The 27,237-nt window shown below is 42.5% G+C and overlaps 1 protein-coding gene across 6 annotated transcripts in view; it reads left to right on the forward strand.

Moving 5' to 3' along the window:
- Positions 1–27,237, forward strand: part of mtmr4 (myotubularin related protein 4) — a 50,137-nt gene that overhangs the window by 14,961 nt on the left and 7,939 nt on the right. For 5 of the 6 annotated variants that reach the window (XM_079355942.1, XM_079355943.1, XM_079355944.1 and 2 more), the window contains 11 exons: positions 12,618–12,707; positions 18,725–18,841; positions 19,947–19,976; positions 21,134–21,216; positions 21,799–21,965; positions 22,060–22,156; positions 23,210–23,323; positions 23,991–24,190; positions 25,398–25,526; positions 26,311–26,422; positions 27,033–27,228. In XM_079355942.1, the coding sequence (XP_079212068.1) occupies positions 12,618–12,707; positions 18,725–18,841; positions 19,947–19,976; positions 21,134–21,216; positions 21,799–21,965; positions 22,060–22,156; positions 23,210–23,323; positions 23,991–24,190; positions 25,398–25,526; positions 26,311–26,422; positions 27,033–27,228 (1,335 nt within the window). The remainder of the gene's footprint in view (positions 1–12,617; positions 12,708–18,724; positions 18,842–19,946; positions 19,977–21,133; positions 21,217–21,798; positions 21,966–22,059; positions 22,157–23,209; positions 23,324–23,990; positions 24,191–25,397; positions 25,527–26,310; positions 26,423–27,032; positions 27,229–27,237) is intronic. The other variant, XM_079355941.1, reaches the window with a different exon arrangement.

The following is a 27,237-nucleotide window of genomic DNA, read 5'->3' on the forward strand; positions in this document are numbered from 1 at the left end:
TTGACTCAGTCTTGGAGCAATCTGGTCTCAGGTATGTCTTGGTCTCAGTTGGTGTGGTCTTGTAGTGTACTAAACATGGTAGACATACAGACCTTGTGTATCAAGACAGCCTGTAAAATGAATATATTTCAGCTCAGTGACACTCGCATTAGAAACGTATCAATGATGATACTGAGAAAGCGCCACGTCACTTTACAATACGGTTTTGTCTCCAGTCCACATTAATCATAGAGTTATCAGATAGATCATGAAGGCTGCAGCTGCATGTCTCCTCTTCTTACGTCTTTATGACCAGACCCAAAAAGGCTTTGCACAATTTATGATCTGTCTTTCATGTGTCTGCTGCTGCTGAGTTTGCAGTTCCTCTTCTGCGTCATCGTCTGTATAATTTAGTATCTCCGTCCTTTGTTACTCAAGTGGATCTCAGCTCTGTCTTGTCCTGTAGGAGTGGGCTTCTGTGTCTTAAGTTTCATCATCATGACGATTGTTTTGATTCAAGTATGGGGGGAAAAAAAAACATCTTTGGTTAATGCTCCTTCTATTTCAGATATATCAAGTTTATCCCCCTCAGCGGTATGTTGTCTGCACCAAATGGAACTATAAAAAGCTTAATTGAATTGGTTTGAAAGATTTTCCATGACTCGGATTTGATTATACCAGCTGAGCTAAACAAATTAAGGGTTTGAGTATGGCAGAAACCTTTTTTGGGTATATGCTTTGACTGTATGTACCTTCCTGAACCCTCTGAACCCTTTTTGATACTTGTGATGAGTCTGGTTTTGTCTTACCAGTAACAGTCCCAGAACGTGCACAGCCAATGTGTTATGACACTGACACACTATCAACATAGAGAATAAGACACAACAGTATGAAACAGAGGAGGTTGTATTTTTACTTTCTCCCTTTACTTCCCTGCTTAGTGGCAGAGAAGGCTTGAAAGTAAGAGTGTAAAAAACTTCAGTACCGGACGTCAAGGAAATGATCAAGACTGGACTCCACACAATAAGACTCCTTAGACTCAGATGGCTTACTTTGAATACTGCAGGAGACATGATTCAACATCACACTTGTGTTTTAGTGTCATGCACAAACACTCAGACACTTCCAAAGGCTCTACATATATTCAAAAAGATATTATCATTATCAGGGTCGTGTCACATTGACCCACCTAGAATAGTCTATGACGTCTAGAGTGAGCAACAAGTTCTCCCAAACATCCCTGCAGATATCAGGAAGAGGTGTCCTTGTTCTCTAGACAAAGCTGAACTGTATCAGGCCTGACTGACATCAGCAACAGTGAATTAACATTACACATTTAATTTAGTTTAATTCTCTGACACCAGGAATGGCTACTAAAGGACCATGTTGGAAGAAGAGCCTACTCCAAAGAAAGTTTGGTCTTCAGGCCCGTAATAACAACGGTACAAGGATTAGTTTCCAAATCTTGCGCAAACAAATGACATTAAAGCTTAAAGTTGTGCAAAACAATGTTGAGTATGGGAAATGTATTGTAGTGATGGAAGCGGGCAGTCGAACTGGTTTCGATAGAAGTGATTGTACCCGACCTATAAAGCCTCAGCTTGTTTCTAATAAGCTCCACCAGCAGAAACTTGCTCAAACTACGATCAATGTTAGAGATGCTTTTTAAAAATGGAGAGAGGTTAGAAGGCAGAAAGGTTTACAGACCGATGCAGAGCTGGCTAAACACTGAAGCTTCAGTGTTCACCATTTGCAAACCTGCGTGAGCATTAGGGTTGCCAATTCTAATCATTTCACTTCCTCGACTACTGGTAAAGTTAACGATTAATCACTTGTAGAGCTGCAGCTATCGAATATTTTAGTAATCAAGTATTCTATCGAATATCCCGTCGATTAATCGAGTAATCGAATAAATCATACTTTTGCTTAATTAAGGTTTCACTCGTCTTGGGTCGTCCCTACAAACCTGCTTCTTTGCAGTTACCATGGAAACGCCTGCTTGTTACAGCCAACCACCTCCATTCTACAGCTGTTGATGATGCTCACCATATTACTGACAGGGTCCCAAATTCACTTTCTGATTCACTGGTCAAGGCGGCAGGTAGATGAAAAATACAGGCCAAACACGTTTTAATGGCTGAAATAACAGATAGTGTTTTGTGTAGCCTACACATCTGTTACAGTACATTTAATTGAGAAAGCATTATGTTCTGTTGAATCAATCACAGAATCAATCATTATGTCAGATAAGGAAATTGAGAAACTTTAAATATATATTTGCTAAATTATTATTCCACAAACAAGTTCTGTCTTGATTTAGCTTTGAAGACATCAGACATTTAATATTATCAGCCTGTATATTGTTAAAAGTGTATCTCCGTCTGCTCCTGCAGTGCGTGCATTCAGCGCGCTCACAGACTACAGAGACCAGAGACGTGTCTATGACAGAGACTGCGAGAGGACGTTGCTATCGTTATGTTTGCTGCAAACACGGAGAGAGTGAACGGAGAAAAGCCGACCGTTTGACCGGATCACGTGTTCCCGACTGGGTCGTTTGGATCACGGATCAACTGTGTGCTGACTAAAAGTTAAAAGGGGCACGCCGCGCTCGCGTGTCCGCGTGCGTGCGTGCGTGTGAGTGTGTGTCAGAGAGAGGAGCAGGTAGCTGCAGCTGCATTAAACGTGTTTTATACTCATACCAAAGTTTTGATGACGCAAAAAAAAAAATAAACTTAACGAAGCCTCGAGGCAGCGAAAATCCCTCGATGAATTTTTGTAATCGAATTATTCGAGTTATTCGAGGAATCGTTTCAGCTCTAATCACTTAAATACATTTTTGTTTAAACACATTAATGTTTTGGCTCAACAAACGTTTCCCTTCATCACTCAAAAGTTTTATTTGCTCAGCAACATAATTTTAAGGGAATTAATGAAAACTTTGACATAATGAAACTTTGATAATTCTGCCCTTTAAAATGTTATTAAGGCCGACTATATGATGTTAATTCAATAGCGCTTAAAAAAAACCTTGTTATGCAACCACATTATTATGTAGCTGTCTTTTTTTTCCCCACAGCAACACATTGTCTGACAACATTGCACGGTGTGTCTCTGTCATGCCTAGTACCGTTAGCCTCTGGGTTCAGGATGGCCATCTGCACCGCTTCTCCCAACTCAAGCAGCTTTGATTGTGTGTTTGTTTAAAAACTCAGATGTTTGTGGAAAGGGTCCAGCATCATTGCAACACATTGCACTGATAAAAGGGTGTTGAAATGAGGTCAAGCCAATTCTTAACGACCAAGTAATCCAATCTCGATTAATTGTTAACATCCCAAGCATCGACTCTGGGGGGGGGGGGGGGGGGGGCAGATCTCTCCAATGTTTAGAATCTGGACTGCAGTACTAATTTTAAACATGAGGTGTCAGAGTCACTTATTGCTCCTTTAAACTCTAATTGGAAATGTAATGTGTGTATGAAATGAGTCAAGTAACCTAAAACTTTAATTAAACAAAATGATTGCACCTCAAGACTGGACTTTATAAACAAAACAAGTCCTACTTGCAGTTAACATCTAATCTTCTTTTTGTCCGAATGCCCGTCGTCCCTCTTCAAATGTGGTCACTTCTGGCAGGAACAAAACAAGCAGCCAGAGTAGCTACCTCAAGGGCTTTAAAAACGCAGTCAGTGACACCAGGGGGACAATGTCCATTTCTTATATGCAGTGTTTGGATCCTGCACAAGTAGTCTGTTGCCTTGAGACCTCTGTAGTTTTCTCTTGTCGTTTTGTTTAGCTAATTTTTCAGAAGGCCTACATCAACAATCTGGTCAAGTTATTAGAGGTGGAACTATTACGAGACCAGCTGCTTAAACCCGTCTCTATAGGGAGGTCTGCTAATGCGAGACAAACGTTTCCCTGTAATGAAAAAGAAGTGTCTGTTTTCCTCCTCTTTTGGATTGGAGCTAGGCTATAAGACTGAAACAGGAATGATCATTTAGAACAGGGCGATCCATGAAATATTAACGTAGTCTGAGAGAAGACAGGGGGGAAAGGAAAAAAAGTACATTTGAATAATTTGTCACGCTCGGCCATCTTCGATCTTGACCCATTACTCAGATTGCCCTGCCTAACTCCTCTTTCAGTTTAAATATCTTTTGTCATGGTTGTTTTTTCATTTTTTTTCCTGCATACTTCCGAGGTCACCTCTGTTTCATGTAGAGATCCTCTTATCGGCCTGACTCGAGGACAAAAGCCCCGGTCAGATTAAGTAAATAATCTGATGAGTAAAGACAGAAAATTTGTTTCCAAAAAGCTTCGGAGAGAAAGCAACTCTGCCTCTGGGGGAAAAAAAAAAAAAAAAAAAAGAGGTTGTTGTATCCATGGCAACCAGACACTTTATTCATGAAGACTGTGCCAGTGCCTTTTTAGTCTCTCCACCTAGCCCACCTTTGAGATGTCATGCTGCCTGTTTTTGTTCTTGATTTCCCATTCATGTACGAGTGTAAATGTCTGGAAGGTAGTTTTATTCACTGCCAGTTTAAAACCATGTTTGTACCCGTGGTGCATGCACAGTGTTCACCTGCTATAACGGGGCTGCCTCGCCAGCTGCTACCTCATATTATATCTGTTATGTCAGTACATGTCATCAAGCTATTACATGTGTTAGAGATAGAGAAGTATGTGTATGCCTGTCGGCTCCAGCTTCCCGAGTTCTGGTTGGACAAAGGTGGGGGAGGGTGCGCAGGCTCGCAGCAGTGACGAAGCAAAAAAAAAAAAAAAACAACGTGTCGGCCACAGGACATGCTGTGCTCCATCTTTGAGAGTAAGAGCATTTCTCTTTTCCCTTTTAATCTTCTGTAAGCTGATTGTCTGCGTGTTTTTGGACACAATGCAATATGCACAATTCAAATTTCAGCAAACAGAAACGCCTCTCTGCCGGTTTGTTTGCAGATGTAACAACAGGACTTTAAGCTCTGTTTTGATCAAGTGTGGTCTGCCATGCGAAGGGATTTATGAATCATAATATCAAGGTTGTGAGCAGGAGGTTTCAAAACACTGTTGCACTGATAGCCGTGCTTTAATGCAGCTGACTCTATTTTTCACTCGCATTTCTTTCCTTTGTAGACTCTGTAAGCTGCCTTAATAACTTGTCGGATAAACATTTTATTATCCATTCATTCCAATGTTTATAAAATAGTCTCGGCACTAATGCATGTGTATAAATCCGCCTGTGTATATAGCCTGTTATTAATGGAGCAATACAACATCTTCACGACTTTGACTCAGCAGATTTGTGCGTTCTAAGGTACACTGTGTTCTGGCAGGCCTGTGAGAAGAGTGCAATGTCAGGACTGCTCCATAAGAGAATTAAGTAAAAGCTGCCAAGAATGTACATAGTTCTGCAGAATGAGACATCTAGGGACAGACAGAGTGGATGGATTATTGATTTAGGATGTGTGTAAAGATTAAATCTTCCTCTCAGATGATTTCTAATGGATTTCTTAGGAGGAGGTTCTATAATCATAACTTCTCCAGTATTTATGAAGACTGTCTGGAATGCCTTAAACTTAAAAAAAAAAAAAAAAAAAAACTCAGCAAAGTGTCTGTGCTGGTACAGACTGCCCAGCAACAGTGTGTGTGAGGGATCAACCTGCAGTGACCTCACTCTCCCAGGACCGATCTGACCGATGGCTGCTGTCATGGTCCACTTATTCTCAGCTGAAAATAAGTGAAATTGATGAAGCACAGCTGTCACATGCCAAAGGCAGACTCAGGTCAAAGGTCAAGAGATTAGTCAGGCTGCATTGCGGAGGGATTTGGATGAGTTAGAACAGGTTAACTCGTCTGAAATATAGGCTCTTAGTGTCGTCTGAAGAATCTTTTAATTTAAAAGACACTTAAGACTTGGGTGCGTCCGATTAATATTGGCCAATATTACCATATCAAGTGATTGTATCGGCTTATTCTATTGCAGATATGCACCAATATTACTAGATTTATTCATGAGTCAAATAACATTTAATTGAGTTTCATTGTATTACACTAGCAGTTCTGTGTTACCAGCAGAGGGCGCTTTATGGATTACAACAAGCGTCATCACTCTGCAGAGTGACCATCTCGTCTTAATTATTAATCTTTTCCACAGGTGTTCGATAACTGCATTTAAGGGATCAACATAATAAATGTCTTTCTCTACAGATCGAACATAGATCTCTAAATAAATACCCACCGAAATATTGGTGTGAGCTTTTTTCCTCTCCTCAATATCGATATCAGTATCGGCCCCAAAAATGTGGTATTGGTCACGGTTCAAATGTGATGTTTCACAGAGAGATTTAGTGGATAACTCTGCTGACTTGGTATATTTTTATGACCATATAAACAAGCAGCTGTGAGGACTTAAAGGTACGGCTGCACAATAAGTAGTAACAAATTAATAACAGCCAGTATGCTACTAACTATCAGCTAGTTAATGTTGAGTATTGTGACCTTCATTTGATATTTGAAGTCTCTAAATCCTGAGCTGAACATGTTTGAACACTCCTAAAACTCTCCCAAGTTGGAAGTTAAAGATATGTTTCTGTTTGTCCCATTCCTCTGGCATTACTTGAAAGCAGCATTATGCTATGGAGAATCTTGCACCTCATCTAAACCTTCAATGTGTCTTAAAATGGAAACACATTAACATAAAGGCGTCACTGAGGAAATGGAGCAGTGGCATACAGAGATAGCAGACAGCACTGATCGATGGAGCGCCTCGCTGTGACACAGCCTTGACACCCGCCTCCATGTCTGTCACCTGCACTGACGTCTATTAAAGTTTATAGTGGTGACGTAGCAGCTAGACTTTAAACTCTCCTACGCTCAGACTTCTTGTTCCCTCCAACACAAACTCACACCTTGACACCTGTTCACTTAGTCTCCGCCTGACTTGGATTTAGGGCGGGGACTATTGATTACTTTCATTATCGATTGACTTAATAGTCAGCGTCAGAACACAGTGAAAAATATCCTTTGATATTATTCAGGAGACCAAGGAGGCATCTGCAAAGTCATTGGTTGTCCTGCTGACACAACTTCCTGTTTGTTGAAGTTAGGCTTAAAGACCCCACCTTCTCCTCATGTTCACCTTTCAAGTGATGAGTCTGTGAAGCCTATAGAGCAGCTCAAAAAATCCTTATCGATCTGAGGTCTAGTCCACATGAAGGTTTTCTCCACCGTCCACACCTGCTCAGTTTAAAAAACCTCTGTCTACATGACAACGCAAAAACGCTCTGTTACGGCTGTCACAAGCAAACGATGTCCTTGAAAGGCGAACATTTCCTCGACGTTTCTCTGCGATCATCATTTTATTTACAGTGTAGTTCATTTTGGCGTCTCTGTCCGTCAACATAGTGGGAGAGTAACTGTGTTGGTTTGTTTGTTTGGTTGTATGTGTGAGTGTGTAAAAAGTCCAGTTGGGAATGTTAGCACCCGCACTAGTTTGATTACGTCTGCTCGCCTACATAGAGGCTTGAAGCAGTCTGGTGAAATTCTTGGTTTCATTTCTGGGAACTAATGCGTGATTTGTAGAACAAGCAGTCTAGCGCCCTCTGCAGTCACATCCTGGGATTACTTTAACTTACGTTTACCTTATGATCTCAGACTTTGCCTGTGGGAAATCAAGCATTGTAATGCTATATGACAGTTTTAGAATTGGGATCAGCCGAATGTGTCAACTAACATATTTTCTTTCTGAACATTTTCAGTTCAATAAATCTGACTAACCTTTGTTTGATAACAGCTAGACATTGAGGGCACCTCTGTAGGTTAAACCCCAATTTGATTCCAATAAAATAAATGAAAATGACCACTTTTCAACACATTGTAATTAGACACACTACTGTCAAATGTGTCCTTCTTTGCATTTTCAGAGTTAGACAGTTTATCTTCTTTTAAAAAACCGTCTGTGTGACAGAAGCTGATAAATGATGTTTTGGTCAGTCCAGTTCCTATGATCTCGACGCCTTTGAAATCACATACTGGCACAGTGGTGACTCGTGGAGGAGGGGTTGCCACTGTGGGATCTCCATCTGTTACCAGATAGCTCAATGGGTGGCATGCTTATCATAGGGTATAATCACTGGCTTGGACCTTTTGGATGACAGATGCAATGATTGTAAACGTGGCAGGAGGTCTCCACAGTTGGACATGAAAGGCTTTTCCTGCAATAATATGACATTTTGTTTCAAAGGTTGTTGTTAAAGAAACAACTCTTTTATTAGGAGACCTACCAGAGTCAGTGGATATACTCCAGTAATAATAATCCCTCATCTCCACTTTCAGGACTCTTTTTCTGTTTTCATATTTAAAGAACTGACTTAAACTAAATCAAGCGTAAACGTTTCAGATCTATGGAGACATAAACGCGGCCTGGAGCCAATCCCAGTCATTGGCGAGAGGCAGCGTCACCACCTGGACTGTCAATCACAGGTCTGACGTGTAGAGACAGACAACCAGCCTCCAAGCAATTTAGAGTCACTAATGAACCTAACAAGTGTGTCTTTGGACTGTGGGAGGAAGCACAGAACGAACATGCAAACTCTACATAGAGAGGCTCCTGTCAGACGGGGATTCAAACTATGACTCGATAATGTTCAGGCAGCAAGAAGTTAAACCGGCATCCTCCTAAAGATAGCTTGGTTGTTCCTGAAACAACAGAGGCTGAGTGTGCATGTGTGGAATCACTTGAATGAATGAAACCTTTATTACCCTCAGGGAATTCGCCTTTCAGCGAGAGCATAACAACATAAATGAAAAAAGACTTCTACCGCCATACACGACAGCACATTAGAACATGAAAGAAAACCTTGTCAGCGATTTAATATAAATGTTAAAGAAACAAGTAAAGGACGGAAGTTATTCTGATATATAATAACTTGAACTTGACTTCTGTCGTCCTCAGTAAAGGTCCGAAAGTAATCCTGATTCCTCTTGTGCTATTTTGTCCCTTCAGGCTCATCGTAGATAGTGGTCCTCAGTGTGTCCTTGTAGTCTTAGAGATGTAAAAGAAGGACACTGCTGCATCTTTGAATGTCTCATTTCACTTTAACAAACTTCCAGACAGCTCAGCTGACCAGTCCAAAGTCATGTCCACCTGATGACATCACACATTGACCTTTGTTACCGTTCCTTTGAGCTGTTTGACCTCACTTTGGGATCCATAACCACTTCCTGTTTCTGTGCTTAACTTTGTGTCCTAACCTTCTATCTATTAGAAGGGCCTTACTGTATTTCAAAATAAAAGCACACAGCAAGTAAAGTACTCTCAGCTTAAGACAGTATAAAATTCTAAATAAAAGTCTCAGCCTTTTAATTAGAAATTTCAAACGTGATTTAAAATTGAAATTATAATTTGTAAGTAAACCTGAACACTATTTGCTTTGTCGCTTTCTTATAGTTCTTATGGTGTTTCCACTTAGTATGTAATTTCATTCCTTATAATAACCTTTGAAAGGATTTTATTCGACTTAATGCACTTTAAGTAAAGACAAAACAGTCGAGGGTACTGGAGTAACAACGGTGAAGTTTGCCCTGCCTGCATGGAGCTGAGTGTGAGAGGAGAGCTGGAGCTGTAAGCAGCCGGGACGAGGTCTACTGCACCTTTGTCTCTCTCTCGCTCTCGTCTCCGCTTGTTGAGGTTTAATCTAAATTTAGCCAAACATCCATTATAGCTTGATCGAAATGTTGCATTGACGAGCACCCTTAGAAACAGTAAAAATGGTCCTGAAGCATTTATTGGAAGAAGTCATTGTCAGTGCATGACTCATGAAAAACTTGTCAAGTGTGTGAAATGCTATATATAGTCTGAGTGCACAGAACTGTAGCATACATGCACAAAGTCTACAGTCTTTGGTATCTGATGCAAAGTGCTGATTATTATCTGCACCTTCACCAACAAGCTGCACCGGACCAAAGCACATTCTTCCTTCAGCATTGTTGTTGATCAAGCGAAGAGAAAGGCTGCTGAGAATGGAGCAGAACACGTTTCTAAAGTAGTCTGTCTCATTGACCCGAGGCAAGGTCATCTGCTCCCTATTTGCTGAGACTTTTGGATCTCTCATGGTCAATTTTTAATCTCATACGTGACGTCTGTGAGTTAGCTGATGGTGACTTTGATATTCCATCTGGCATGCAGCACAGCTCAAACACTCCCCCCCCCCGATAATGCCCAATACAAAAACACGCACAAAATCCTGTTCTATGGCGTTTGTTTTAAAGATAATTAGGTACATATTGGCCTTTCTGATCTTCTTTAAAGCTGTTCATAATAAACTGTATTGTTAAAGGTCTGTAAATGGTTATTTCTTTAATCGTGCATATTGGAATTTGACCTTGCCAACGTGACAACATCTAGTGGTTTGTGGACTTGCTTTTGGCAATATGGCTGTCGACATCTTAGCTTCTTCTGTGCCAGAAGTTGTCATGTGATGACTGATGTGGATTGCAAGGCCTCTATTCTAGTTGATAAGGTTTTAGAAAGTTTGCCAAGATCTAATCATTCCCCTCTTTATTGCCTGATTTAATCTAAATAGGAACATTATCTTTAAAAAGATTACACATCCCAACTTTGAGAGTGCAGGACCAGATAAACTGGATGGTTGTCTGAAACATTTTGCTGGGTCTGAAAAGGTGATCTCTCACTTGTATAACTCACTGCAGAATATAGCCCCGACTACAACAAACACCATTAAAGCAGATTGGGAAACTGAACTGGGTGTACAGATACCAGATGATACCTGGGACAGGAGTCTTGAACACATACATAAATGCTCAATTAATGCAAGACACAACTTAATACAATTTAAGGTGCTGCATAGATTACATTATACAAAATTACAACTACATAGATTCTTTCCTGAAATCTCACCTCAATGTGACAAATGTGGTTCACCAGAGGCAACCTTACTCCACAATTATGGTTTGTGCCCAAACTTGCAGAACTTCTGGAGAGGAATATTTAGATTATTCTCCAAAATATTAGGGGAGGAAATTGAACCTGATCCAATATTGATTATTTTAGGATTATCAGAAAGGCAAAGGAGGCTGATCGTAGCTCACAAACATCTCTTATCCTATGGGCTCCTTACGGCTAAGAAGCTCATTCTTCTGTTCTGGAAGAAGAAGGAAGTACCGACAGTAAAACTCTGGCTAACTGAGCTGACAGGCACTCTGCATTTAGAAAGAATAAGATTCATTCTACAGGACAAACTTGGAGAGTTTGAAAAGGTTTGGCACCCCTTAATCTCCTACCTAAAAGGCTGAATCTGGTTGATTTGAAACACAACCTGCATGGTAGACACTGACTGGTAGCACTCCTGGGGGTAATGGGGGGGTGGGGGTTCTTTTGCACATTATTATTATTTTATTTTTTATTTGCATTTCTGGTCTTCTTATTTCCCTTTGTGTTCAATCAAAAAAACAAAAAACAAAGTGAAGGAAAATTGCTTGATGGATGACATGTGAAAGATTCAATAAAAATATTTGAAACAAAAAAGATTACACATACACCTCACAGCTAGAGACTATCCCTGTCAGACAGGGGTGGGGGTGGGAGGTCTCCCATGGTGAGACTGGTAAAAAGAATTGATGTGGAAATAGCGTACGAAGCAGCAGAGAATGAAGATATTTATCTTTCTATCAATGTCAGTGTAGTTCAACAGAATCACAATCGAAACTAAAGAGTGGAGAAGAACATACTGGAGAACAGGAAACAGAATGCGGCAGGTTTATTAGAGCGTGGAGATCGTAGAGATGGCGTGCAGACAGTCTATGCAGGAGTCTCCAACAGGGAGCTCGCAGGCCCCTTAAAAAGTAGCTCACCAAGCAAATCCAAATTAAAAAAAAATTAAAGAGAGAAAATTAAAAATATTTCCCCGATGCATAAACAAAACCTCACTCATAGCAAACTGTATCTACTTACTACAACTCTAGAGCTATCTAGCCAGATTACAATGCACATGCAGTGTCAGAAATCCCATTAAAGGTAAGCATATAATATTTTTAATATACACTGCAAAAAAACAACAAAAATAAGGGGAGTATAAGTAGCCCAGGACTTGTTTTATTTTTTGAAAGTAGCTCTCATCCAAAAAAAGGTTGGAGACCCCTGGTCCATGGTCGTGCAGCGATCACAGGTAATAATCATCACCTCCTACTCACTCGAGGTGAATTCTCCTGTTTATATCCGGCTGCGTTCTCACATCGGCTCACTCTGACTTCCTGCAGAATAAATACGAGGAGGCTGGAGGAGAAACTCTGAGTGTCGGCTATTTGCTTTCACATATGCAGCTCCTCCTGCAGATATCAGGAGTTTTTCCCGAGTTTTCTGCAGGTGTGAAAGTCCTAATAGACTTCAATTGAACTGAATCTTTTGTAACCAGTGCAGACGTGTCCTTCTGGCCACTAGGGGGAAAAAAGCAGGTTCAGGCTCCTCCAAGTTATTTTCACTTTCCAGACCCAGAGGCTGCACCCACTACTCAAACAAAGTCCATGTTTTTGATTTGTACCTTGACGTGATGTCCCACCCTGCTGTGTTTACCTGAAAAAAGACACTTGTTATTCATCTGACCACCTTTGTGTTTTGTTTGTGTCTGACAGGGTGAAGAGGGGCCTCCCAGCCTGGAGTATATCAATGCCAAGGACCTGTTCCCCCAGAAGGAGCTGGTGAAGGAGGATGAAAGCCTTCAGGTGAGTGAGTGACACTTGCTGCTGCAGAGCACAGACCCAGCTGAATGTCTTTGGAGGAGACCACCTGGAGATGATGGTTCCTTCACATTATCATCTCATCTCAAGTCCTGGCTGCTGGTTTGGCTGCAGGCCCTTTCTCTAAAACACCCTGACAGAGCTTCACTGTGTAATGTAGGGTTGCTAAGATATTACTGCAGAAGTGTCAATTTGGCAGACTGAAGACCAGACACTGAAGCAGAGATTTTGGCGCTGACCAGAAAGAGTATTTTTCTGTCATTGCTCCATCATCCTCCAGTCCTAGAAAATGTGCCAAAAGTCAGTTTTACATGTAAAGCCTCTGGACCAAAGGGGATCTTAGCCCCAAAGTTCCCACTGAACCCCTGTTCTCACCTGAGCGACCAAACATCTCTGACTTCATGTCACGTTGTTAAACTGATTATTCTGTTGATACTGGACACATGTGACTTTATGAATCTGCAGAGATTGTATTTGATGCAGCTGCAGCTCACACTTTTCTTAGTTTACAATTTCCTGAAGAGTCTTTAATAAACTTAGACTCCCATTATTAGTCCTCTTGTACACTTTATCTGTGCGAGGCTTTAACAATAGTCGAAGGTATGTTTTTAACTCAGGAAGTGAAATATGTTGACAAAGCCTTTCATGGTCACAGTATGAAAAGCTGTGAATCACACGTTTCTGTAGTAGTCGTGGTGTGTCACAGACGGAGAAATGACAGCTTGCTACTTCACAGCTGCCTCTGGCATATCCCGCATTATTTTAACCATGGGCCTCCAGCAGATTATTATATCACCATGATACTCTCTCTTTGGTCCCTTGTCGATTATGATTCATTTAAATAATTGTGTTAATTGTTTAAAGACAGTCAGACGCTTCTGAATATAAAAGAACATAGAGCTTTATACTAAAGTAAAGCTGCTCAATCAACACTGGGCCTCCATACATGTGTGGTGGCAACTGTGTTCGATAAGAAGCTGCAGAGCGTGCTTTGTGAGTCGGACGAAACACGAAATGAGGCGTGTGCGTCGAGGTGCTTCTCGTCAGTTTTTGGAGCAAACACGGCGCTCTTGTAACGTTTGTTCGTCCACGTTTGCAGCTACAGACTAACAGCAGGCTGTTGCTTAACCGATGATGCATTTCCGATTTTCTGTAACCGCAAGCTGACACCTGCCCCGAACACGGGGAGATGAAACAGAGAAAAGTAGCATTCCTGTTTGTTCAGTGAATGATCTGCAGATGATGTACGGCCTGAAGTGTAACAGTAGAACAGAAGAGCTGCTTCTGAATGTCATAGAGCGATGCAGGAGGACTTTCATGAACTTGTTTTGTATCTTTTTCACAGTGATGGATTAGGCGGAGGGCACGTGTTGTCAAGGCAACTGCCTTAAATATAAAACGCTGCGTGAAACACTAAAACATAAACTTCAACGTTTCTCATTCAGTGCAGCATGTGACTATCAACACAACTATCCTCATGAGGTTTTTATTGGCTCTGTAATAAGTCCATATACAAATCCTTTTTTGTTGTTGTTTAAAGGAAGAATGTGCGACTTTTTGATCCAGTCGAGCAGCATGAAACCAAAACAAACTGCTGTTTGGCCACGCCTCCTCCATACTGAAGCCTCCGCCCTGCTCCAGAGTCTCACCTCCAACCCCCCTCCACTCGAGTTCATGAAGGAGTTTTGAATTAAAACGCACCGTAATTAAGCACCATTAAGTGCAAGAAGCAGACCGAATTATCCTTTACTCGTGCTGCACTCACATCTGTCCAGCATTGTTGCGTTAGCATGCTAATGTTAGCACTCTTTAATTAGCTTGTACTGTAGCTTTACATTGCATGTAAATTGAATCAGAGTGACTGTGATCTAAAGACTCTTAGGTGACATGCAAATAATCAGTGAGTATGTTCTTCTTCTCTCTAGTCCTTGACTAAAACAGCTTTTATACACAAGAGGAGAAGCCGGCCGTCCCGTCCATGTAAACACAGCTCTGACAACAACACAGCCAGCGGGACTCGAACTTCTCCCTCACTGTAGACAGTCAGGACTCACAGACACATTTTCCAGGGAATGTGTAAAATATTGTACATTATTTATCAACTTATTTAAAATACTTGTAAAGGCCTGTCTCTGTTGGAGGGCGGAAAAAAAACAGTCCAAAAAAACCCATTTCCACATCAGAGAATAAAGAGCAGTGCAGATATAAAGCACAGGGATTTCTAAAGAGAGCAGGATTTGTTTGTCTTTTTTTACAATGTAGATGCAACTAGCAGAATAGAAGTGGAAAATGTGCTCGTTGCCCTCTGCACTGAAGAGTTTGTACTCTCCAGCCGTCTGGTGGGTAATGGAGCTGAGCATCATGTGTCTGGAGAGCTGGACAAAGGGAAGGTGGAGCCTGGGGTCACCGTCTGCTGTCTCTGTCTTTATGGTTTTAAAGAGAAGCATGTTTCCACCTGGGTAGCAATGAACTGCAGGGAGTAGAAACTATTCAAGAGAAACACATTTTTCACTCTTAAGTGGTGGTTTCGCATGCTGTGCAAACGTCTTGGTAGATTTCTGCCTTTTAAGAAGACTAGAGGGACTGTGTAACACTGTTTCTGTATTTTATCCACCTTTCACAATTGTTCTGTTTCTGCACATCAATCTTCAGGCTTCTCCTCCTCCTTCATTCACACATGCTCTCACACAGTGTCGTCTTTGGAGGTTTTTCTTTGTGTGTAGGTTCCTGCAAGAGATTCTCTGACAGATGATTTCTCTAACTGCAGCTTTTGAACTTGCAGGCAAATTACAGACATTCCCCTACCCCACACTTAGTTTAATACCCTTCTTCATCTCCTCCCGTGTGTGCGTGCAGGCAGCGCTGCTGCATGCTTGCAGTTGTGCTCATGCACACGTGCTCGTCCTCTTAGGCAGGCTGCTCAAACCGGAAGTCACGACTCAGAAGACGATGAGTGTTATTCACGGGTCTCTCTGCTCCCTCCCTCTCTCTCTCTCCCTCCCTTTCTTTCTCTCTCTTTTTTTTTTTTTTTAGTAAATAATTCTGCTGTTGAAGACTTGGCAGAGGAAACGTGACACAGTATCTTCTGCTGCACTTGCTGGCTGCCGGTGACTCATGCACCTACTTTTGGAGCACAGCTTGTCTAATGCAGCTCCCAGTCTGTGCAGCATGTTAACTATGGCACTCAGCAGGACGAGTTCGGTCTCTTGCACAGCAGAGCAGCAGACCAAAGCTGCACGCTTTCATTCGAGCCCTTTCTGCTGCTGTTGCTGCCATATTTAATGCAAATAGACTGCATCCCCTGACTCATCATGAATGCAATAATGCTCCAATTTAGGCTCCCCCCCCTTTTCCTCCCCCTTTTCCCTCCTAAAATGTATCTGCATATTTTTCCGGTGCTGTCAACAACTTCACTTGCTCTGTTGTTGTTTGGTGCCAGCACGGTTTGTAAACCTGTCACTTTAAATTTGATTGAGTGGCAAAGTTGAAATATTTCTAACCACATGCGGCACTTCACTGTCAGATTTTCGATATACCACTCTTCAGAAGTTCTTGTTCAGGGTGCCAAGGGGCCTGCAGCCTATATTTGGCTCTGTTGGTGTGTGAGTGAGCGCCGAGTACTACGTGCTCCATTTCCCAGGTTAAGCTGTACTCGCTCCCTCATCATGCTTCCTGTCCTGGATCACGCACACATTTTCACTTAGCAATGAGCAACAGCGGGTGGAGTCATAAACTTTCTGGCTTGACAGGAAGCTTCAAACATTCGATAATCAACATTATTCCTCTAAACAAAGTTTTTATCTGCTATATGTAAGGTCTCTGAGTGAGCAGATGTTTGCTCTGTGTACAATAAGTAAGGCTGTGCTTTTTACCATGCTGGCTAATGTTGTTTCAAGTAAGCCTGAATTTCTGACATCTTACCATAATCCTCCCATCTGCCCCACTGCATGTCCTCTATTAACATGCACCACCGGGTTCTCCTCTGCGTGACTCAGCAATGCATGCTGAAGTGGGATGAGGTGATGTTGTCTCTAAGCAACCCTGTTGTCCGCACTACCAGCGGCTAAACAACAAGACCTGAGTTGCAGTTTTTGGTCCCCAAGCAGTCACACAGCAGTGATGACTAAGAGGAAACTAAAGTGCGAGTAGGTCGTGTAAATGAGGAGTGAGGTGGCGTAACACAGTCGTCAGCTCGTCAGGAGGGAGATCTCAGCGCTGTAATGTTTCTCCCTGCAGGCTGCATCTGCTTTTTTTGATCACTCAAAGTGTTTTAATGTCTGTACATAATGTCAGAAATGATAAAGAACTGTTGACTATTATTTTAACAGCAGCTGCTTTAAACAGCAGAACAATATCAATTACCAGAGGGGTCAGGGTGAGACGGCCTCAATCTGGTGGACGCGTTCTTTTCCATATGAAATGAGACATTGTTTAGAAGTTGGCCACTGTAGCTACAGCTAATGCCCTGCCTGAAAAATGTTTTCTATGAGCCTCCTCTGGGAACCAATTATCTTAATGTAAGGGTGTCATTGCAGCCAAAGCCCGGACTTGGCTGTGTGATTCACGAAAGGGGTTCGAGTAAGAATGTTAATGGACATTTTTTGATCCCTCATGGTACAGTCACAGCTCCGGTGCAGACAGTCTCTCTCGTCTGCCTGCTCATTCAGGCTCACCAACAAGCCCCTCTGTGCTCACAAAGGTCCTTCTGTAAAGCTACGTTGTGCTAATTGGACAGCTACACATGCACACTGTTTCCCACATGCACCGTTCCCCTCTTTGTCATATCTGTAATGTCACTCTAACCACAGGACGGACAAGTTTAGCTTCTGCTAGACAGAAGGGTGTGAGCGTGAACTTGTTCTGTACTGGTGCCAATAAGACATTTGAGTTTTAGTAAGTATAAATCAATACAGTAGATGTTCTGCAAATCTTTCTCAAGCACATTAGTGTTTTATTTTACTTATTATGTTGTAATGTTAGGAGAGCCACTCGACGAGCCCCTCTGGGTTTAATTGGCTTCTCAGCACATTTCTATCAAAATATATTTTTTTTGTATTAAATGATTATAATGCCCTTTTTTATTTGATCTATTTTGTTTGTTTTAAGTGCATGAAATAAATAAATTTAAAAAATTGCTGGTATGGGATTTTGGGTGAAGCATATTAATGCTGTTCTTTAGGTTTTACACGATACTTGATGTGTTTTTACCACTGACTTCTAGAGCCGACTGATTCATTCTGTGGCTGATAATACCATGACTATCCGTATCGGCTAATGTTATCTCTGCATTAGTTTCTCAGTAAAAAAATTGTGTGTCACACAATACCACAGCAGCTGAGTTATCCACTAAATCTCTCTGTAATATCAAATTTGGGTTCGATCAATATGACATTTTTGGGGTCGATACTGATCTCGATGTTTGAAAGAGAGAAAATCTGAGTGATAGGTCAGCTGATATCTTTCTTAGATCTATGTTGGATCTGTAGAGATAGATATACACATTAATTGTGTTGATCCCTCAAATACAGTTATCAAACGATTGTGGGAAAGATTTATAACGAAGACAGAGATGATCACTCTGCTGGAAAATATCTGAGCATGTGCTGTACGTGCATCACCGCTGGAGTGATGATGTGTGTTGTAATCCATACAGCGTCCTCTGCTGGTGACAGAGAACTACTGGTAAAACACAATGAAATTTAAATTAAATGCTTTTTCACAGGTAATATCGGCCGATATTATCGGCTGGCTGATAAATCGGGCTCTATTCATTTTGCCTTTCAGTGTAGAGATGAGACTTTGTAATGCCAGTATGTAGCTCAAAGCAGCACTGTGCCGAAGCAACGCCTCACAGAGCAGCTGGTATGGCTTTAGGTAGACGGTTTAAAAATGCATGTTCCGATTCTCCCAGCAGACATAACAAAGCCCGACAACAAGCAGGTGTTTGTGTCATCTTTTTGCTGTTTTGTATTCAACTATGTGGTTGTTTTGTGTTCCTGCAGGTGCCATTCCCAGTTCTTCAGGGGGAAGGGGTGGAATATCTTGGCCATGCCGATGAAGCCATCATTGCCATTTCCAACTACCGACTCCACATCAAGTTCAAGGACTCTGTCATCAACGTGAGTGCACGTCACAGACAGTAAACACACAGACAAACCACAGAAGGTCTCACTCTGGTCCAAATGTTCTCTGCTGCTGCTGCCGTGTCATTACAGAAGCCAATAGCAGGAGAGACGAGGCTGTAATGTGTAGTTTGGATGTACGCGCAGGCTTTTTCCCTTCCCCCCCATAAATTTTGATAAACACATAATTGTGCTAAGAGAGCAAATAAACCTACAAGAATTCGACTTGGGGTGCCATTAAAGTGGTTTTCATCATGACCATGCGTAGTTGGCATGAGCTTGTGTGTACCACAGGAGCAGCGGATCCGTCTGATCTTCATGCGGGGGAGGTTTAATGTGACATCTAGGCGTCCAAAGGCTCGACCCCTGCTGGCACTGATGTCCACCAGCTCGCTCCTGCTGACGTCAGGCCCTGCTCAAACACAAACAGGCCAATTGTTTGCATTCACTGGCAGCAAAATTCCTCCTCCTTCCAAAATCCCTGTCAAGTTTTCCACAAGGATTTGGCTTCTGGAAAAGATGGGGGGGGGGGGGGGGGGGGGGGATAGAAAAGGAGGAGAAGAAGTAGGTGAGGAGTGAAGTTTGTTCTTCACCTTGGCTTGCTATAGCAGAGGAGAGTTAAATTTAAGCTTCAGGCTCAAATGTCACCAGCTTGCAGTCGCTCTCGGGCTGGTTTTCCTGCCGGGCAGAGTCCTGCCTTGACCCCGGCACAGCAGATGAACTCTGAATGAACGCCAACAACCTTTCACCCCCCCACCACCACTCCTCCGCCTGCCTTTGAGCTGTTTTCTTGCCCTTTGCTCCCGTCCATGTTTGTCTTTCTCTCTATGATTTCCATTCAACTCGGTCATGTGCTGCAAGTAGCAAACTCCATGATCCACTCGGTTATCGGCTCATCTTTCACCCTCTTTTGATGTTTTCTTTCCTGTTAACTCTTCATTTCCTTTTTGTCTCCTCAATCCTTTGTTTTAATAGTTTTTCCATCTCCTCCTGTCTTGTGTCTTCCCTCCCTCCCTCCCTCCTTCCCTGTATATGTGTGTGTGTGTGTGTGTGTGTGTGTGTGTGTGTGTGTGTGTGCTCTATGGTGTCACTTGTGTTTTAGACCTACCCAGGTGTGGACAATGAGATATCTGTGAGTACCATATGAAAAAACACCACCCTCTGCCACAGTCTAGACAGCTTAAGTCATTCAGCTGCTCCTCACTTAAAACAATTACAGTGCGCTGTGGACAGATTGTCATTTACATCCAAGTTAGTGATAACACAATTACATTGTTTGTTTTCTTCTGTGTTTTCTTCTGTGAGAACACATTGCAGAATGCTCTGGTGCAATGTGTTGGCTGACCTTATTTTTTCAATGTATAAGATTTTTTTTTAAAAGTAAGATTTGTTTGATAAAGGTGACCTAAGCACCATTTCTATCAATCGGTCTAGTTCAGTTCAGATTAGTTCAGTACGGTACGCGTCAAAAGTTGGGAATGGAACAAAAATAACCGTTCCGTATCGCACTATTTTTTGCTACCCTGTTTTTTGGGATGCCAACCGTCCTGATCCGACCCTAATGACTGGAGCGAGACAACCTGCAGTCCGTTTCTAAGTAGAAAGAATAATCATGCGACAGCTGTCATTTTATCACAGCAGCCTTTCATACTGTAGCTTAGAAACCAGCGTGAACGATCCTGTTAATGCTTTTTGTTACATAACAGGCAGAGCCGACCGATGAATCAGCGAGCCAATAATATCGGTAGCTATTATCATATCCAGTGACTATGGGTATCACTGGTTAACACTAGCAGTTCTGTCACCAGCAGAGGGTGCTGTATGGATGACAACAAGCATTGTGACGTACGTCCATGTGCAGTTACTTTCCTGTTAAGTGACCACCTTGTGTTCATCGTGAATCTTTTCCACAAAGGTTTGATAACTGCATTTGAGGAATGAAAGCAATCAATGTATAAATCTAAATATATCTCTGCAGATCAAATATGGATCTGAGAACAATATCGACAGATATAGCCAAATCGGATTTATTTCGCTCCCCGATTTATCGGTATGTGCCCTAAAAATCCTGTATCGGTCCGGCCCTAATAGCAGCGAGTGTAGAGACAAAGTAAGATTACTTCAGAGGCTTTTCTTCTGCAGGGAGATTCAGCCACTACTTTGAGTCTCTAACCTGGTTTAAAATCTGTACTAGATCAGAGGGTGGCTACCTTTTTTTTGCAAATGTGCTGTGTGCTCTGACGGCGTGCCATCAGGCTGACCACAGGTGCTCTCTGTCTCCCCCTACAGGTGCCTCTCAGGCTGATCGACAGTGTGGAGAGCAGAGATATGTTCCAGCTGCACATCATCTGCAAAGACTCCAAAGTTGTCAGGTGAGAAAAGCAACTCCCTCCACATTAGAGCTGTCGTAACAACACTGCAGGCGGATTGATGCTAGCATGAACGGAGTCAGTCTGGTACACATCGAAATAAATGATTCAGGAGTTTATTTCTGTCTCCACACAAGGAGACGATTTGTATCACACACAAACACTTAACAGCTGATCAATATGTCCAGGGTTAAAAATAGTGGCTACAACTCTTACAGTCATTATGTAAATATGATTATGGTTGTACTCCAGCGTCTCTATAATCGATTGACTGTGGGGATATAAAGCTGCTGCCTCGTGTGACGATACATCGAGAGTCGACCAAAACAAACAAGTAAAGTCAGAGGACAGAGTCTCAGCAGGATGAAGGAGCAGCTTTACTTCAGTATAAGACTATATTTTGTTATTTGAAGAACAAGCTACAAGCTGACATTATCTTGATCGATGAATCTGATTGGATGAAAAATATCAGCTATTCGGGTCATGATTTTTCATTAAGCAGTCAGTGGTGGGTCATGAGGCCCTGAGCAGTTGAGAATCCCTGACTGGAAAGTTTCTCTTATCTTCACTTTGTGTTATCAACAGATGTCACTTTGCAACGTTCAAGCAGTGCCAGGAGTGGGTGAAGCGTCTGAACCGGGCCATAGCTCACCCGTCCCGACTAGAGGACCTGTTCGCTCTGGCCTACCACGCCTGGTGTCTAGGAGGCTGCGCTGATGATGAAGACCAGCATGTCCATCTCTGTCGCCCAGGTAAACACATTTACAACAACAACTATTAAGAAACAAAAAGGAAAAAAACAACCTTTAACAGTTTCCTCCCTTCCTGCTGTGTGTGTGCGTGCAGGTGATCACGTGCGCCACAGGATGGAGATGGAGGTGAAGCGTTTGGGCTTCGACACACAGAACATCTGGAGAGTGTCGGACATAAACTGCAACTTCAAGTATGTCACCGTTTTCTAACCAATCAAAGCCCTGACACCTCTGTGACAGCACAATGATACTGTAACTTTAGAGAGTCGTGATGGCCGCTCACACATCGAGAGGGTTCAGGACAGATATATAAGAGTAGAGGCACTGTAAACAACATGTAGCTGATCTGAACAGAATGTGGGTGATGTCTTCATACAATACACACACAATAAAGAGATTTAGTAAAAGTATGATTTATTTTTTTTATTTTATTAATTTTTTTACTATGAATACGTTTTCTACAACGCGGCTCAATGGGTTTACGTTTCAGTCTTGCCTCATCTGACCTCTGAGGCCGGCAGCGCCCTCATCCATGTTCGGCCTTTAACATTTACACAGTACACATCAGTGAAGCCGTATTAATGCAGGTTACAGTGTACGTGTGTGAATGTGTCGGTGTGTGCATGCACCTGAGCATCAGATCTGTATCTTCTTCGCTGCCTCTAGAAATAAATGCTACACATAAAATAAAAAAGGTCAGTCTGCTCAGAGCACCCTGGAGAGCACATCCTGCTGAGGGAGACAGACGCACAGGACAACTGGCTAATTAAACGAGCCGCAGCCTGCTGAGGCCCATGACTCAGCAGCACAGTGTTTCACTCTCTCTCTACCTAACTATAACACACACACACACACACACACACACACACACTAACGCATGCACTTTGTCTCCCTCTTTAGTCAGCCAGCAGATGAATAGAAACTGAAAAGAGTATCATAGGAGAGGAGGAGGTGGGAGACCAGAGACAGATGGAGTCAGGCTGAAGCACTCTGTGATTTAGTTTCTGCCAAAGCTGACTTGTCATTGCAGTAGTGACCCTGAAAAGCAGGACATTGCTGTTCAGTGTGCTGAAGCTGTTTAATTTGGGTTTGTTTGTTTTTTTCAATGAAAGACTCTTGCAGTTTTCTCAGTTCCCTTAAAATCAGCCTTGGTATATTGGCTACATAACATTTGCAGTATTACAAACTGCACTCTGTATTCCTGACTAATAAAGATAATGCATCTCTTGCACTTTCGTCTGCAGGCTGTGTTCAAGCTACCCACAGAAGCTCCTGGTTCCAATCTGGATCACAGACAAAGAGCTGGAGAGCGTAGCTTCCTTCAGATCCTGGAAGAGGATCCCGGTGGTGGTCTACAGGTTTGTTTACTGACAGCCAAAAAACTAAACTAAACAAAACTAACAAAAGGTTGTAGAAGTAAACACATTTTACTCGAGTATAAGAAGAACATCTTCTTGTTTAGATTTGTTAACATAAAGGTACCAATTCAACATCCAAAGGTTCAGACTCTTAAATCTTCCCTGTATAAACGTGATGAAGCCCTCAAAGGGACATTTCAGCCAGCTGTTTCTGTGCATAGCTGACTGAACCTCATGTTCTTCAAAAAACTAAGAAAATACAAAATATATAGACATGGATGTGTCAACTATGTTCCTGTTACTGTTCCATCCATATAAAGGTCATCCCCTCTGATCAGACATGAAGGAAACATGCTGTGTTGAAGTGCTACTTCTTTGACAATGCAGCAGCCAGTATGTCCTCCATCTAACTTTAGATTCTGATCCTGAATGGTCTGGATGTTTTTGGACCAGAGAAGGTAAACAGAGAAGGTAAACACGGAAGCTTCAGTGTCCACCACATGGCAACCTGCAAGATGGCGGGGGACAGGGTCTCTATAATGTTTATAATTTGGACTGCAGTACCCATTCTAAACACTAGGTGTCAGAGTCACGCATTGCTTCAAATGAATTCAATATAAAGTCATGTTTTGAAAGGATTTTGACCTGTATGACCTTGATCCTTCAGGCACCAGAAGAACGGGGTAGTGATCGCCCGCTGTAGCCAGCCTGAGATCAGCTGGTGGGGCTGGAGAAACACGGATGATGAGTACCTGGTGACATCCATCGCCAAGGCCTGTCAGATGGACACTGGATCCAAGGTCGCCTGTGGGGCACCTGCCTGCCGACAACGCGGGGAAGCTCCCGACTCCTCTGACAGTGATTTTGGTAAAGGCACTCTTTGGGTGGTTTGCTGCTTACAAATTCAGACTGGTCCTTGTGACACAGAGGGAAGGAATAATTTGCATTCTTTAAATGTCTCATTAATTACTACCCACAGAAAATGATGCATAACAAAACCAAACAGCACACATCTATAGCCTCCCATTGTCCACAATTTCTAGAGAACTAAGAAACGTGTAGCACATGATGTCGATCATAACAATAACAAAAGATGAGATCGAACCTGGCGGTAATCATGGGAGTGATTCTCTCTGCTACTCCAACCCCGGACCCCCGATAGAAACAAACTTTCAATTGACCGTAGTGAAGACGACCAGGTGAAGCTGACCAGAGGGAGATATATGTATTTACAGATGAACTAATTTAACCGAGTATAATAAATCTTAATCTAATTAGTACGGCAGCTCTCAGTGGCAGCTCACGCTTCCTTAAGCAGCGACCTTTGACGTAACATCCGGTGGTTCCATGGTAACAACGATAGATATTTTAAGTCATGGCGGCCGCCACGTGAAGACACATCCCTTTACAACATTAAAATGAATCTGTTTCTCTGGCTTTGATAACTATATATAATGTAGGTTTATCCCATTTTTTACAGAATTTAGATATTTGAATGTAAAAATTCTATTGCTCCTAAAATCCTTTACTGTAACTGCATCATAATCAGGCCGTCGATGTTGGGAAACTGTCGGTGCAAGTTCAACTAAAAACAGATTCTTCTTTTTTGCGTTTGTTTTCTATTTTCCTGCTTTTGATTTGAAGAGGATACCAACATGTTAAATCAGTGCATGTAGAGAGTGATGCGATGAAGGCGTTTTTTTGTTTTGTTTTCGTTTCGTTTTTTTTCAGTTTGAATTAAATGATCACTGGTGGCAGCAGAACACCGTCTGAGTGCAGAGGGAAGTGGTCCAGTTGCTGCCTCGGAGTAATTACTTGTTCTGTCTCTGTGGTCGCTGCTGAAAACAGTCTCTGGATTTGTAATCGTTTCCAATAGCAACACTGAGTTTTTTCATCAGGAGAAGATATTGATTTAACAGTCAGTCAGTTTCCAGGTTCAAATGTGCCTACTACTCTGATTTACTCTCTCTCTCTCTCTCTCTCTCTCTCTCTCTCTCGTCTTCTCACAGAAGTTTAGTTTCCAATAACACTGCTGGCTCACACGGCTCTAAAATCCTCTCTGTCTTCTCTGCAGACTCTTCTCTGACGGGCGGCTCCGTCTGCGATGACAACACTGTGCCACAGAAGCTGCTGATTCTGGATGCTCGCTCGTACACTGCCGCAGTGGCCAACAGAGCCAAGGGCGGAGGCTGCGAGTGTGAAGGTCAGTCTCGAACAATTCAAGGAGTTTTGTGTTGTGTGAAACGTGAGATAAACTTGCTTCACAGAGCACATATTGAACAAACAGGTGAAGACAGGAAGTAGTATTTTCACATTCGAAAATCTGTAATTTCCCTTCCTATAAATCGTTTCAAATCTCATTCTGCACTTAGTGGTATTTACTAATTTTTCAACTAATTTAAAAGCTTCGACGAAGCTTCTCGATGTCATCTCAACATTATGCCCCGCCTTCCATCATGTGATCAGGTCTATCATCCGGAGCAAATCTGTCACTACACGGCACTCAGAGACTCTCCAAGTTTGTTTTATGACTGATAGCGCTTCTGAAATAACACCTCTGCCAGGTGGGAGTAGACCTGAAGGTCTCGGCGGCACTTCTAGACATGAAATGGCGTTGATCGGACTCGTTCCTTGTGGCGGTCAGCAGGTTCACAACGCTGTCCCCAAACCACAAATATAAAGTTAGTCTGTGATGCTTCAGATCAGACGTGTGACTGAAAAAGAGCCCTGACCTAGATTGTAAACGGAGGCCCCACTCAGCATTGTGCCTTGCTGTTGTGAACGTTGAACTTGAAATATGATGCGAAGGAAAGCAACGGTTGCTGCCACCGATTGATGATGACGATGATGAAAACTGTTCATGAGGCTCAGATCATTTAAATATAAATACTCGCATCTGAGGAGATGACACCTCTGTTTTTAACAAGCTAAGTGTTGTTTATGTCTGGTGGTATTCACCAGAGTTGTTTACATTTATTTTTATTCAGAGTACTACCCAAACTGCGAGGTCATGTTCATGGGAATGGCCAACATCCACGCCATCCGAAACAGCTTCCAGGCTCTGAGGACGGTCTGCAGCCAGATCCCCGATCCTGGAAAGTAAGTCGATCTGTTTGACCTTTCCTCTCTCTCTTCGAGTCGCTTCATTCGTGCCTCCCCCTCCCTTCCTCCGTTTGAAAGGCTTCACCTCACAGTAAGGAGACACCACACAGAGATGGGAACGCTGCCACTCAGGCCAGACCCCGATCCTGCTGGGCTGGCCAGCTGTCAGTCTGTAAACACCGACAGTGGACTCATCCGTTGTGTGTTTCCGTTTGTTTACGAGTCTACATCTGTGTGCTTTGACCAGCTGTGTGTGTTTTAGTTGTGTGGTTACATATGTGACATTATATGTATGACAAGTACAGTACATAGGTTAGCTCAGCTGCTCTGATGTCACAACAATATAGGTCATAGGCTTTTTCCTGCTCAAGCCCTCAACCTAATAACGCATTCTGGGTAGATAGATAGATGTACTTTATTGATCCCAAGCTGGGAAATTGTGTTTGGTTTTTTTTAAATTGTGTTTTTTTGTTTGTTTGTTTTTTAGATAAAAAAAAGGCAAAAGTGTACTGATGCGATGTCGGGGCTCGAGATCCCTTCCATCACTTAAAACTGGTTCTATCTAGATTTGTGCTGCCTCTTATCAGCGTCCTCTCTCTGTTCCAAGCTGGCTGTCGGCACTCGAGAGCACCCGTTGGCTGCAGCACCTGTCCGTCATGCTCAAAGCAGCCACTCTGGTGTGTTCAGCGGTGGAAAGGGAGGGGCGTCCCGTCCTGGTGCACTGTTCAGACGGATGGGACCGTACTCCACAGATCGTAGCCCTTGCCAAGGTCCTGCTGGACCCTTACTACAGGACACTAGAGGTGAGATTT

This window comes from Symphodus melops (genome assembly GCF_947650265.1).
Source record: "Symphodus melops genome assembly, chromosome: 11".
NCBI lineage: Eukaryota > Metazoa > Chordata > Actinopteri > Labriformes > Labridae > Symphodus > Symphodus melops.